This window comes from Physeter macrocephalus, chromosome 5 (assembly GCF_002837175.3).
Source record: "Physeter macrocephalus isolate SW-GA chromosome 5, ASM283717v5, whole genome shotgun sequence".
NCBI lineage: Eukaryota > Metazoa > Chordata > Mammalia > Artiodactyla > Physeteridae > Physeter > Physeter macrocephalus.
The window spans coordinates 14,427,652-14,441,439 of record NC_041218.1 but is presented as its reverse complement, the minus strand read 5'-3'; the positions used below and the strand labels follow the sequence as shown (position 1 = coordinate 14,441,439).

General features: G+C 46.2%; 1 protein-coding gene across 2 annotated transcripts in view; it reads left to right on the top strand.

Moving 5' to 3' along the window:
* The first annotated feature begins 294 nt into the window (after window positions 1-294).
* Window positions 295-13,788, top strand: part of TBXAS1 (thromboxane A synthase 1) — a 145,659-nt gene continuing 132,165 nt past the window's right edge. The window contains exon 1 of one of the 2 annotated variants that reach the window (XM_028489703.1): window positions 295-385. In XM_028489703.1, the coding sequence (XP_028345504.1) occupies window positions 297-385 (89 nt within the window). In that variant the 5' untranslated portion in view covers window positions 295-296. The remainder of the gene's footprint in view (window positions 386-13,788) is intronic. The other variant, XM_028489704.1, reaches the window with a different exon arrangement.

The following is a 13,788-nucleotide window of genomic DNA, read 5'->3' as shown; positions in this document are numbered from 1 at the left end:
CAGTTCTGCTGCGGCTTCCCTGAAGTTAATGTAAATGTTTATTGACTGTACAGTCATCAAGAAAATAAAGTTGCTGATTCATTGCCTTACACTGAAACCCTTTGTTTTTCCCTCCTCTTCCTTCCTCTTTATAAGAAGACACTTCTGAGAAAGAGCACATTTCAGGGACCCACTTGATGTGATGTTTTCTTGGTTGCCTGTGTCTTTCATCTGCAGATCGTGGTTCCTGTAACTGCAGGGGGACCAGCCCCACTCTTTCCTCTGGAGGACCACCCCTCTAGGGTCTCTGAGGAACCATGGAAGTCTTGGGGTTCCTCAGACTGGAAGCCAGTGGCCCCATGGTGATGGTGGCCCTGTCAGTGGTCCTCTTGGTTCTCCTGAAGTGGTAAGTGCAGCCAGCATGTTCCAATGACTGTGACATTGTCAGGAACAGCATCCGTGGAGCCATGCTGGAGCCGGGGTGGGGTATGTGGGAGCGTGTTTTTCTTCCCTCTAATCTCGAGGGAGTTGAGTATTAACACAGCTTCAGAATTGAAAGCAAACAGCCAGGTTAATCTTTTGCTCAAATGCTCGAGATGGAGGTGTCAGGAAAGACTGGTGATTCAGTGGCTGAGAACGCTACGCATAATTAAGTTTGAAAGAGATGGAAAAAGCAACAAATTGGAAAGGTTTGGGGAGAAGTATCTCCTTGCACCCCCATCCTATCTTCTCACCTCATTTTTCTAAGATCCTCTCTCCAGGTTGGATTTACAGCAGGTTCAGCCTCTTGGGTCTGATGATATTAAAAACCAAAAAAGGTATAGGAGCTGTCTGGCAACGTGGGCCACTTCGTAGAATGTCATTGACAGGGATTTCTGTAGGTTTAAGGGCAAAGTGGTGGAACTAATTTCCTCATTTTCTAATATTTGATGGAAGGGAATGGATTCCAACGAACGTACTGTGTGCAGTGCCGCAAAGTCTGAGACCCTGGGGGAATCTCAAATTTAAACTGGGAGTAACCCCCCCTGATTTAGTTAATTCAACAGGAGGTTTTCTGAAGTCTGGCTTGATAGAAGGCTGGATGGAAGGCCCCACAGTATGTTCTATTTGTGCATATTCACCCTGTCGGTAAAACTTATTAAAGTTACCCACTCCATCAAAAGCACCTGGATTTAGGCGGCTCTCGTTTTTGAGGGGAAAGTGGAAAAAATAATGGAGAACTTCAGGTTGAACAGAATTTCAATTTATGTTTCTGGTAGTGATAAAGCCTCCTCTAGATTAATAACTGGGAAAGCACTTTGAAAAGCATCAGGCATTATGCAAATGTGAGGTATTATTCTTTTGGAATTTGCATAGCTGAAAATGGAATTCACGTCTGATGTTCTAGGATGATGAAATTACCTCTTGGAAATTGGCTCTGAAACCCAGCTTCAGTCCTGGTGCTGTTTTGCGCTCTAACTGGTTTCGTTATCTTTTGAACTTTTCTCGGTGTGGCTTGTCTTGCCTTGAAACCGGCCACGTGCAAACCCGGGAGCAAGTGATACCCGCCCCCTCCCACCCCCCCCGACTCCGTTCACCCACCTCAGCTTCTGCTTAGAGATAGGATGCACTTAGCGCAGCGCCTGACACGCAGCGGGCGCTCAGTAGATGTCAGCCAGTCATTAACTATCATTTATATAACCTAAACGCAGAGGAAACGAAGTCTTCAGTGCTTCAGGTATATTTAAAATTTCTCATTAATATGCTTATTAATATTAATTTCTCATCGACAGCTGTGCTCTGATTGTGATTCTCAAAGTGTGTCCAACCTGAGGCCTCCAGGTGGTCTCGCAGCATTATTGTTTCTATGGCACACTTCACTGCACTTCTGTTTCTGTCTTTATTGGGTCTTTTTAATTTCCGTAGTCTTGATTTCCAGCTCAGTGCCTGATATACCGTACGACCTCGATAAATGTCTGATGAATGGATGAGTGAATTGCATACATTAATGTTGCTCTGGTCATGGAAAGGGGCATGTGTCCTGACTGATAAGTTGGCTGTAACTGGGTGTTTCTAATCAGCGTAGATCAGAGTCACGGCCAATAACACCATACCATTCAGCAAGGCAGTTGTGCATTTGTAATCTGTTTGGGGGCCATGCTGATAACCTGGCTCAAAGACACAGAGATAAGAGAGATGCATGAAGCAGAGATGGTGAAGAGGAAGTGAGGGCCGACTTCTATTTGTTCTTGCAAAAATATTTATTGATTTGTTCATGTGTGCCAGGCATGGCGTGAGGCCCTGGTACAAGGTCAGAAAACAGGAGGTCTGGATCAGACGCCCAAGGTTGGGGAGACGTGGAGGTTCTGGGTGAGCTTGGTGTCTGTTGAGGATAACGCCGAAGAGAAGGAGGCAGCAGGAGGGAGCAGCCATGGCCGTGGCCGTGGCTCTGGTGCTCCTGGGTCTATCCCTTGATCAGCTCAAGGTCACCATCCTTGGGCTCTCAACCCTCCTCTTCCAGGCAAGACTCCAGGTAGCCTCTGAGCAACAGACATCAGCTTGAATGCGTCAGGGCCTCCCTCCGGCTTCATTTTCTCGACAGGGTGCATGTGGGAGACAGAGGGGAGCTCTGGGAGAGCTGGGGGTGGAGAGACCCTCACAGCCATGTGGCCCCCGAGGAGATCCTGTGGGGGGTGCTGTCCTGAACGTTTAAACTCCTTAGTCTTTCCTTTAAGAGTTCCCCCTGCCACTGGACCAGGCAAGTGTGCAATGAGAGCCTTGACTCTGGGAAGGTAACAGGAGGAGGACCACTTCTTGCCTGCTCAATGAGCCTAGGGGCCCTTTCAAGGCAGGACAGAGGTCCTGTATTTCATTGCAGTTCTGGAAACTTCTTTCCATGACTCAGATGTTCTTCTAGCATCTGGTTGAAAGCGGGTAAAGTGAAGAAGTACACAGTCATCAGCCCAGTACCCGGGACGTAGGGTTTGGTCCCTGACTCTTTCAGCAGCTTCATCCACCAGGCTCTGACCCCAACCTGCGGGCCTGGCAGTTCTGTGAACAGTCACGTTGCTGCAGGCGTCCGTGCCTCTGCCCTTGCTTCTCCTGTTTGCCCAAGACACTGAGAAGACCAACTCACTGCTGTTTTCCTCTTCACTCTCATCTCCAACCCCCCCTGCATACAGTTGGTGCCTAATAAATGTTGCCTCGAATCTCCCCTGGCATTTTTCTTTCTTCCTTTCTTTTTTTCTTTTTTCTTTGGCCGCACCATGCAGCTTGCGGGATCTTAGTTCCCCGACCAGGGATTGAACCCGGGCCAGTCCTGGACAGTGAGCCACTGGACTGCCAGGGAATTCCCATCCGCTGATATTTTCTTGCTGGTTCTTCTCTTAGGCGTCACAGCTCAATACAAATCTAATTCTTCTGCCCACATGCATCACCCTTTTCCTGTAAGCCTATTGTGTTTTCAGTTTGGACCAACTTGGTGTCCACGTTTCTAATTGTTACAAGTGCAGTGCTTTTGAATCTCCACTCACTTTGTACAGCAAGACCATGGCATGTACTTAATAAACACTTCTTAATTATTAAGTGTTGTGTGAATTTAGAAAGAAGACAAAAGAGTCAATTTCATCTAAAAAGAGAATATAACATAGGCATAGTATATTTTGATAGTTTTCCCCAAACGGCATTTGACACAATTTTTTGATGACAGTCACTTAAATCGACAGTTATGAGGCTGCGCCGTGTGCACTGGGGTCTGAGGAGATCAGGGCTGTTCCACTGGGGCTGGAGATGAGCTGGTATGTAGAATACATTAGCGAGAAGCACATGAACCACATGCGAAGGTGATCTAAACTCGTGATAAAACATTTTTAAAACTCATTTTTTCTGGGCTTCCCTGGTGGTGCAGTGGTTGAGAGTCTGCCTGCCGATGCAGGGGACGCGGGTTCGTGCCCCGGTCCGGGAAGATCCCACATGCCGCGGAGCGGCTGGGCCCATGAGCCATGGCCGCTGAGCCTGCGTGTCCGGAGCCTGCGCTCCACAACGGGAGAGACCACAACAGTAAGAGGCCCGCATACCGAAAAAAAAAAAAATTTGTTGGAAATGCTGACTTCCGGAAGAGATTTGATGTACAAGAAATAAGTTGTGTGAGTTGAATAGTGGTAGAGGCAATCTTAAGTATAGTGTATTTAAACTTCCAAGCGTACCTACGAACTGGCAGCTTTTGGTAAGATGGGGGTTTCTTTATTAAGAAAGAGTATAAGGACTCCCTATATAATTATGTACAAATTCTTTTGCCCCATCCATACAGACAGAAAGTAGATTAGTGGTTGTCAGGGGCTGGAGGAGGGGAGAAGGGAGTGGCTGCTGATAGGTATGGAGTTTCTTTTGCGGCTGGTGAAAATGTTCTGAAATTAGACGATGTTGATTGTTGCACAACTCTGTGAACGTACTAAAACCACTGAGTCACATACTTTAATAAAAGGATGAATTTTATGACATGTGAATTATATTTCAATAAAAAAATTCATGTACCCAGAAAAAAAAAAAGAGAAAGAATATAAAGAAATAGCCCCGATATTAATAGTGGTTTTCTTCCAATGGTGGGATTATGGGTGATTTTTTTTCTTCCTTTAGTCTTTCTGTATCTTCCATATTCTTTTTTTAAATGAATATCAATTATTGAGCAAAAAAAGAGAAATTTTACTAAAAAGAACAGGGAATTGCTCCTCTCTAGTGTTGAAGAGGAAAGCAGTTTTATGCTTTGGGCATGGAGGTCTTCAGACTGTAAGCTAACTATTTCTACAGCAAAGTGGAATGTACAGGGGAGTTTGGAGTACTCAGGGAGCTTCTTGGCTGATGAAGCAGTGAGAAAAGTAAACCGTGGTTGTTGCATTAAGTAACTAAACAGTCAAAGCAGTTAAATATATAAATATGGTGGAAACTGAGAAGAGTTGTCTTGGGAAGGTGGAAGGGCTTTCAACACCAAACTGCATTTAAATCTCAGGAGACCGAGACCCAGAGGTATAAATCAAACGGACATTAAAATAGGAATCAGGGTAAGTTAGTGTTCTGATCTAGTCTCATTCTAAGACCAGGTTAAATTAAATTGTGAATGGTGATTATTAAGACTTAAGACTACAATGAAAAAGTCCATCCCTGTATTGGAAGTTTCCTTCTCAGAGAGCTTGCTTTACATGTGGAAAAACTGGATTCTAATTCTAGACCTACATCTAATCACAGGCCATACTTAAAAGAAACCACTGCTCTCTGGGATGCAAGATGGTTCAACATATACAAATCAATAAACATGATACACCACATTAACAGAATGAAGGATTAAAAATCCTATAATTATCTCAATACATGCAGAAAAAGCATTTGACAAAATTCAACTTTCTTTCATGATAAACACTCTCAACAAACTAGGTATAGAAGCAATGTACCTCAACATGATAAAGGCCATAGTGTATGACAAACTCACAGCTAACACCATAATCAACAGTGAGAAGCTGAAAGTTTTCTCTCCAAGATCAGTAACAAGACAAGAATGCTCACTCTTTGTCGCTGTTATTCAGCATGATGCCAGAAGTCCTAGCCAGAGCAATTAGACAAGAAAAGGAAATAATGGGCATCCAAACGGGAAAGGAAGAAGTAAAACTACCTCTGTTTGCAGAGCATATGATCTTATATATGCAAAATCCTAAAGACTCACAAAAAAACTGTTAGAACTAATTAATGAATTCATTAAAGTTGCAGGATACAAAATCAACATGAAAAAATCAGTTGTATTCCTATGTACTAACAACAAACTATCTGAAAAAGAAATCAATCCCATTTACAATAGCATCAAAGAGAATAAACTACTTAAGGATAAATTTAACTAAGGAGGTAAAAGATCTACGCGCTGAAAATTCTACGACACTGATGAAAAAAACGGAAAAGGTTGCAAGATACATGGAACGATATCCCGTGTTTATGCATGGGAAGAATTAATATTGTTAAAATGTTCATACTACCCAAAGTGATCTACAGAGTCAACGCAACCCCTATCAAAATTCCAATGGCATTTTCCACAGAAATAGAAAAAAAATCCTAAAATTTGTATGGATCCACAAAAGACTCTGAATAGTCAAAGCAATCTTGAGAAAGAAGAACAAATTTGGAGGCATCACAATTCCTTTTTTTTTTTTTGGGCCGCACAGCTTGTGGGATATTAGTTCCTGACCAGGGATCAAACCTGTGCCCCCCTGCAGCGGAAGTATAGAGTCCTAACCACTGGACAGCCAGGAAATTCCCCATCACAATTCCCGATTTCAAACTATATTACAAAGCTATAGTAGTCAAACAGTATGGTTCTGGAATAAAAACAGACACATAGATCAATGGAACAGAATAAAACATCCAGAAACAAACGGTCAATTAATTTTTGACAAAGGATTCAAAACTACACAACGTGGAAAGGATAGTCTCTTCAATAAATGATGTTGGGAAAACTAGACAATCATATGCAAAATAATGAAATTGGACCCTTATCTTATACCATAAACAAACAAAAAACTCAAATTGGATTAAGAACTTAAATGTAAGACCTGAAACTGTAAAACTCCTAGAAGAAAACATAGAGCAAAAGCCCCACGACATTGGTCTTGGCAATGATGTTTTGGTGTTTTTGACACTAAAAGCACAGGCAACAAAGGCACAAATAAGTCAGTGGGACTGCATCAAACTAAAATTTTCTGCACAGCGAAGGAAACACTGAACAATATGAAAGGCCACCCAGTACCTTCTAGATTTACTGCATGACTGCTTCATCTGTTGATGGTCTTGCTTGGGCTGGTCTGTGCTGAATGCAGCTGCTGCTGCTGGTGGTGAAAAAGAAGTCAGATAAGACCCAATGGGTCCACTAGTGACTGCTCCCTCTCCTGCCTGGGCCCCCTACTCTTCCTCAATGGCAGTTCCTATGGTGCTGATTGTCCCAGGAGCCGGGAAATACTCTCCAGAAGCGGCTTTTGGGGGCCTTTTAGCTTCGTGCATGATTCTTGCTTCTCGCCTTCCAGCCCCAATCCTTCAGCCTTTCTGGGTCTCCAGCCAGTCCCAGGTGGCTTTGGAAAGCAGAAAGGTCTTGGTCTAGGTCTTGAAATGCAGGGAAGGATTAGCAGAGAAGAGGAGGGTGGACATTTTAGGTGGGCAAGTATCACAGGTGAAGGCAACATTGGGGTTTGTAACATTTGGTGGAACAGACCATTCAGAGTGTGAATAATAGATGCATTTTAGAAATACATTTTAAAGGCCGTGGATAATTTCCAGTGCCCCAGAGCATGTAGAGAAGGATGAATGCTATTTGCCTTTTTTATTTTTTGTGCTTTTGTCTAGGATACGATGGGTACTTCAGTTTAATAATTCAGTGATGAGCTTGGAGATAAAATTGAGCCCGCTTATGAAAACTAGGTCTGTGTTTCCTTGAGGACCATTTTCACAGAATATTATTTTTGGTTTTCTCTCTTTTAAATAGCTATGCACAATATCCCCAGCCTTCTTCTCACTTTATTGATTTTCCAGAACGAGAGTACGAGTTGTGATTATAAAGTAAGGTGACTGATTATTTTAGCATACACACCGGAACTTATACAGCCAAATGAGTTTTATGACCTTCAAAGGCAGTTTCCTGATAGGCTATACCCTTACTGCAGATACGCCATATCAGAAAACACATTCTTAGCACTTTTCTTTGGGAACGGTCCTTGGTGTGTGAATGCAGTTTTCTGACTGCCCTCAAGGCAACAAATCATCGTCTTTGTTGAGAACGGATTGATTTTTTAACCACAGCCCAAATTTTGGCAGCTAAGTGATTAGACGGGGTAATATTATTTTTAATCCAAAACAAAATATGATTATAAAACAATAAAACTTGTTGTTCTTTACTGAGAAGTTTATGAGGCATTTCTGGAAGCCGGGGGATTCTGTCAGGCCACACTCATTGGGCCTAGGAGTTGCTCTTAGCTTAGTTTAGCTTTGTTTTAAAGAAAACAACAGCAATAATCTTAACCCTTATGGTTATACCTCTTCTTATCTTGTGAGGAATTCAGGCTTGTGGAACTGGTATCATCGGCTCTTTGGTCAGAGGTGAAAGAAGAATCTCATTAATTCTATAAACAAAGCAGATCATCAGATTTATGTCAGTGCCTTACTGAGCTGCTTGAGTCAATGCTTGGTGCTACTCTCCTGGGAGGACAGTGGTTCTTCCAGAAATAAAGCCACCGAGTGGACCCTCCCCTCCACCCCTGAATACCATGAGAACAACCTACCAAATAGGCTGTCACCTGCCCCTGAGGGCAAGGGCCTCATCTTTGGGAACCTGAACAGCACGGCGAGGACTTGCTTCTGCCTGTAAAAATGACGTACGTCTCACCAAGGGGGCGAGACTTTGGGGAGAGCAGGGACAGGGGGCGGGTCTCACGCTGCTGTGGATTGGCGCTTCAATTATTATTATTATTATTTTTTTTTTTTGTGGTATGCGGGCCTCCGTCTGTTGTGGCCTCTCCCGTTGCGGAGCACAGGCTCCGGACGCGCAGGCTCAGCGGCCATGGCTCACGGGCCCAGCCGCTCCGCGGCACGTGGGATCCTCCCGGACCGGGGCGCGAACCCGCGTCCCCTGCGTCGGCAGGCGGATTCTCAACCACTGCGCCACCAGGGAAGCCCTGGCGCTTCAATTATTAAGCGCCACCTTGTCCCTGGTCTGCCAGAAATCTGTGGTGCTGCACAGCATCCTGGGGGTGGGGGAGGGGAGGAGCATCAGCTGAGTGGGGAGACCCCAGGACCCCCCCCGTCTCAGGTGTCTTTGGGCCCCCCCCAGGCAGAGCCTGGCACCGGGCTGCCCTGCGGGGCCATCCTAAACCTCTGGGTGGCCTTGCGAAGGTGTGTTTCTTAGGTTTCGCCTCGGCAGCTGGAAATTCCTGAATATGGTCCCAGAAAGAGATGGCTTTTGTTGCTCAAAGTTTTCTGGGCAAGTGGTGTCAGAGAATGACAGCAAGGCCAACCTCTACCAAGAGTGGCTCTCACCAAAACCCCATTTCCCAAGCCCTGCCCAGAACGCCCCGGAGAGAGCCAGCTCCGGGCACCAACCCCAGCAGCTGCCTCTGCCCTCTGAGCTGGAAGGTGCACTGAAACCCTCCCCGAGCCCCCTTCCTCCGCCCCTTCTCTCCACACTCTACCTGCACATCACAGTCCCTGCTGCCCGGATGCCCTCCCCTCTCTGTTTAAATGAAATCCCACCCACCCTTCCAAACGTTGCTCTTCCTGAACGTCTCCTTAGCCAGGCCAGCCCTCAAGAGCCTGGCCTCCTTTGGACTCCAGCAGTGCCTGCTGTCTCTTGGCGCTCACTGTATTATTCTATTGTTCATGCCTGTGTCCTATTTCCTAGCCTGATGATAAGGCCCTGAGGGCAGGGGCTGCTGAATCTTAAGACGGTGAGTGCCTTGTGCATAGTAGCTGCTCAGTAAACGTTAAGGATCACAATCGTGGCGCTGCTTCCTAACGACTGCCGTCACGTGCGCGTGCGAGCCAGTCTCCCTCTGACTGGCACACTAGTGCCACCATGTTCTCAACGTCTGGCAGAATGCTTTGCATGCGGGTCACTGAGAGAGTAAATAAATTCCTTCTTAGTTCCTTCCTCATTGAATGCTGAAGGCTTTCTAGGCTATGTGCTGGTTCTACCTCATTGATGGGCTATGGATCACATGCCCATGAACTCAGATACATAAGGTTAACTGTCACATTAGAAATCAAAGAGCAAGGCTCTGATGCAAAAGGAAGGCATGGGATAGGATGCAGGACACAGCCGTTTAGAAGATTAGGCACGTGGGGAGCACAGAACACGTGGTGTGTGAGCGGGGTGTCCTGACCACAGTGTAGGGAAGGGGAGGCATCCAGCCCCCAGCAGAGGCATCAAAGGGCAAATATTTCCTTCTTCACTGTTTTATTAACCGCTGATCCCCACCGTTCAAAGCACCGCTATCTAAACTCTTCACCAACATCTACTGTTTATATTATTTCCCCATAGGTCCTGTGTCCTATTGTCCAAACAACGATGTATATTTAAGTAAGGAATGATTTATTTTCCCATTTTAATTATTCAAAGGCAAGCCGATGGAAGCTCTGCCAATGAGAACAGTGATCAATGAGAGAACCAGCATTAGTGTACCAAGTTATAATTCTACTCCGAAGCAAAGAAACTTGACATTTTAGTTAACCTGCACAATCTTATGGTCAATAAAGGCACGATTTACATTTAGGCTCTTTGCAATGTTGAAAATATCTCATTGGGACTTCCCTGGTGGCGCAGTGGTTAAGAATCCGCCTGCCAATGCAGGGGACACGGGTTCGAGCCCTGGTCCGGGAAGATCCCACATGCCGCGGAGCAACTAAGCCCGTGCGCCACAACTACTGAGCCGGCGCTCTAGAGCCCGAGAGCCACAACGACTGAGCCTGCGTGCCACACCTACTGAAGCCCATGCACCTAGAGCCCGTGCTCCACAACAAGAGAAGCCACCGCAATGAGAAGCCCACGCACCGCAACGAAGAGTAGCCCCCGCTCGCCGCAGCTAGAGAAAGTCCGCGCACAGCAACGAAGACCCAACGCAGCCAAAAATAAATAAATACATAAAATTAAAAAAAAAAAATCTCACGTACCCCCTTCCTATCTTCGCAAATCGATAGGCATCCGGGAAGCCCAGGCTGTGAGCATTGTAAAGCACGGTCAGTTATACATTTAATGGTTTCAACCCTGTCTGTACACAGAGAGTGAACAAAATAGGTAGCATCGTCTCATGATATAAGGGAGGATAGAAGGAGATAATTGGGAAGTTCTTAGGAGAAATATGGCACTGTGGAAATCAGCAAGACCTTTCCAGTCGAGGGCAGATACACTTCTTCCACTGGAGGACCTTGGGCAAGTCACTCCATCCTTGCCAGTTTCCTCACTGATAAGAGAGGGCTGACAGTCCCTGGCTCTCAGCATACGGCATCTTTTCCACCCAGCCCCCCAGGCCAGCTCTCCCTCACCCCTCACAGTTAGCCCAGTCTTGTTTCCTAAGCGGTGCCAGAATCCTTCTTTCCCCTCTTTGTGCTCTCCTACTCCTGTAGTTCGGGATTTCAAGAGCATCCCTTGGCTGGAAATAGACACCCAGCTGATTTCCCTACCTCGTGTCTTGTGCCCCTCAAATTTGTCCTCCAACTCTGCAGCCAGAAGAACACACCAGAATCTCACCGCCACTTCAGAAAACCCTCCCGTGGCCCTCCCCGCCCGGGGAAGCGGTCTCCCTGGCTGGCGCGGGAGGCCCTCTCTGACCTGGTCTCATCCACTTCTGCGTGGTCACCTCCTCACCTGGCGCCTTCCTTGCTCTCCAGCGCTCACAGCTCCTTCCCCACGCCATGCTGTTTGCCCTCAATTTCCTTCCCTCTCCTGGGGTGCTCTTTGCCCCTTCATTCCGGTGAGAGCCCTGCATCTCCTGTGGTCTTGGCCCTACCACACCCGGTACCTTCTCTCTCTCTCTCTCGTACCACTTCCCTGGCTCCCCCATTAGAAGGTGAGCAGGACTGGGTCTTACTCAGCTCTCCCCTTAAGTGCCTAGCACTGTGCCTGTCCATTTCTTTCGGGTAATAGGCATTCGATTATTTGTTGACCGAACCTGAATTAAGAGGGACAGCGCATAGGATTTCGTGTGGCACACGCCTGGCATATAAAGACACACATTCACGTTAGCTGTTCTTTGCTGCTATGAATATCCTCATAGAGAATTTCCATTTATTTCTGGATGCATATCACTGCAGCCAGCTGCCACCCCTACATGTTATAAAACAAAATTTCACCGAATTGAACTCTGGATCGCAAGAAAAGATTTCCTCTTTATAATTCAGGCAAGACTGGGCTGTGGGTTGAAGTTCATCTCTGCACGGTTTATGAGGGAAGGCTTGCTAAACAAAATCTTAGTGCAAAGGTGACTGTTGAACCCATTTAAGAAAATAAACTATTCCCAAGCACGTTAGCCGACGTTAGTTCCTTAACACTGCCTTTAAAAAACACACTAAAACCACTTCACTCTTGGCTGCCTTTCCCCACATGTGTAATGGTCCAGAGCTTGGGCTTTGGAACCTGATTGCCTGGGTTCAAGTCCTGGCTAGCTTCGTGACCTTAAGGAAGTTTTTAAGGTCGCTGTGCCTCAGTTCACCCAGTTTTAAGTAGGGATAATAACAGTGCTCACCTCACAGCGTGCTGGAAGGATTAAACGAGCGGACTCGGAGCAGTGCTGGGCACGGTTAATGTTCAGTAAGCGTTAGCTATTGTCACCCCATTATTAACTGCAGGTTTGTACTCCACAATAATCGCATAGGTGCTAGGTAGGTAGATCGTGGTTTTTATTTTATTGTTTTAAAATACCGCTTGGAATTCTCACATGATCTCCAGGACTGCACTGAAGTGAACAGTGAAGAGAGCCATATGTCAAACACGTGGCCTCATCTTGAATGATCTTGGGCTTATACCATTAGGTAGCTTTTGGTCTTGAACAAGTAAGATGGGGTTTAAGACATACCTATTGGATTTAGCAACTAAGAAGTTTTAGGTGATGTTGGAGGTGGTAAGAATAGACGCCAGAATGCAGCAGGTTTAGAAGTGACTGGGAAAGAAGAATATCCTTTGTTTCACTGGTTGACACTTGCCTTGCCCTTGGGTTTGAGAACTTGAAGTGTAAACGATGCATAGCAAATCAGTAACAAAATCCTGGTAAGTTCTCACTCTATTCTGTCTCACAGACCAGACCTCTGGTTTCCTGCACACTCTTGTCCAAGCCCCTGCCTTCGTTATCCCTTTATTATGACACTGTAAACGTTTCTGTGCAGGTTCAGTTCTCTCTCGTCTTAAAACATACAAGCGAGCCAGCCGACCAACAGCCACCTCTTCTCTGACTACGTGCTCCACCTCCGCCACGACTGCATCTCATCCTTCCCTTCCCAGTCAAGACCCCACGCGTGCTCGCTTTCTCACTTCCCATTACCCTCAGCCCTACAGTGGGGCTTCTGCTCCGTTGCCCACCGAAACGACTCTCTCCAAGGCCACCAGTAAGTCCCTGGTCCCTAAACAGAATTCACATTTCCCAATCCTTCTCTTTCTTGAGTGCTTTGCAGTATTGGACTCTGATATGCTTAGTCTCTTCCTGTTGGGTTTACGGCAGGGCCCTCGGTTGTGTAGGGGTAGAGAAAAGGCTGAACACCTTGAATATAGTCCACTGGCCTCATTTTACAGATAAGGAAGTGAAGGTCTAGAGAAGTGAATTGCCCTGTATCAGTCAGCTACTGCTGAAATAACACTGTGTAATAAACCACCCCAAACTCACCGGCAAACGACAACATTTATTGTTCTCATGGCCTGTGTGTTGGCTGGGCTAGTTCTGTTCCAGGCTTGGGTGGGGTTCAGATCTGCTCCACATGGGTTTGTGACGGGGCGCAGGCTGAAGAGGATACTTCAGGAAAGTTCTGCTCCTGATAGATCACAGGGATGCAAGAAACGCAACAGGAAATAAGCAATGTCTCTTGAGGGCTCAGCCTTAAAGTGGCTTAATGTCACTTTTGCCTATATTCCTTTGGTTAAAGCAAGCCACATGCCCAAGCCTAACATTAATGGGTTGGGGAAGAAGACTCCACTGTAGTGGGAGGTACTTCAAAGTCACAGAACAAAGGCTGATGATGTAGAATTTTGATAAAGGGAGGGCATAGGGCTTCCCTGGTGGCGCAGTGGTTGAGAGTCCGCCTGCCGATGCAGGGGACACGGGTTCG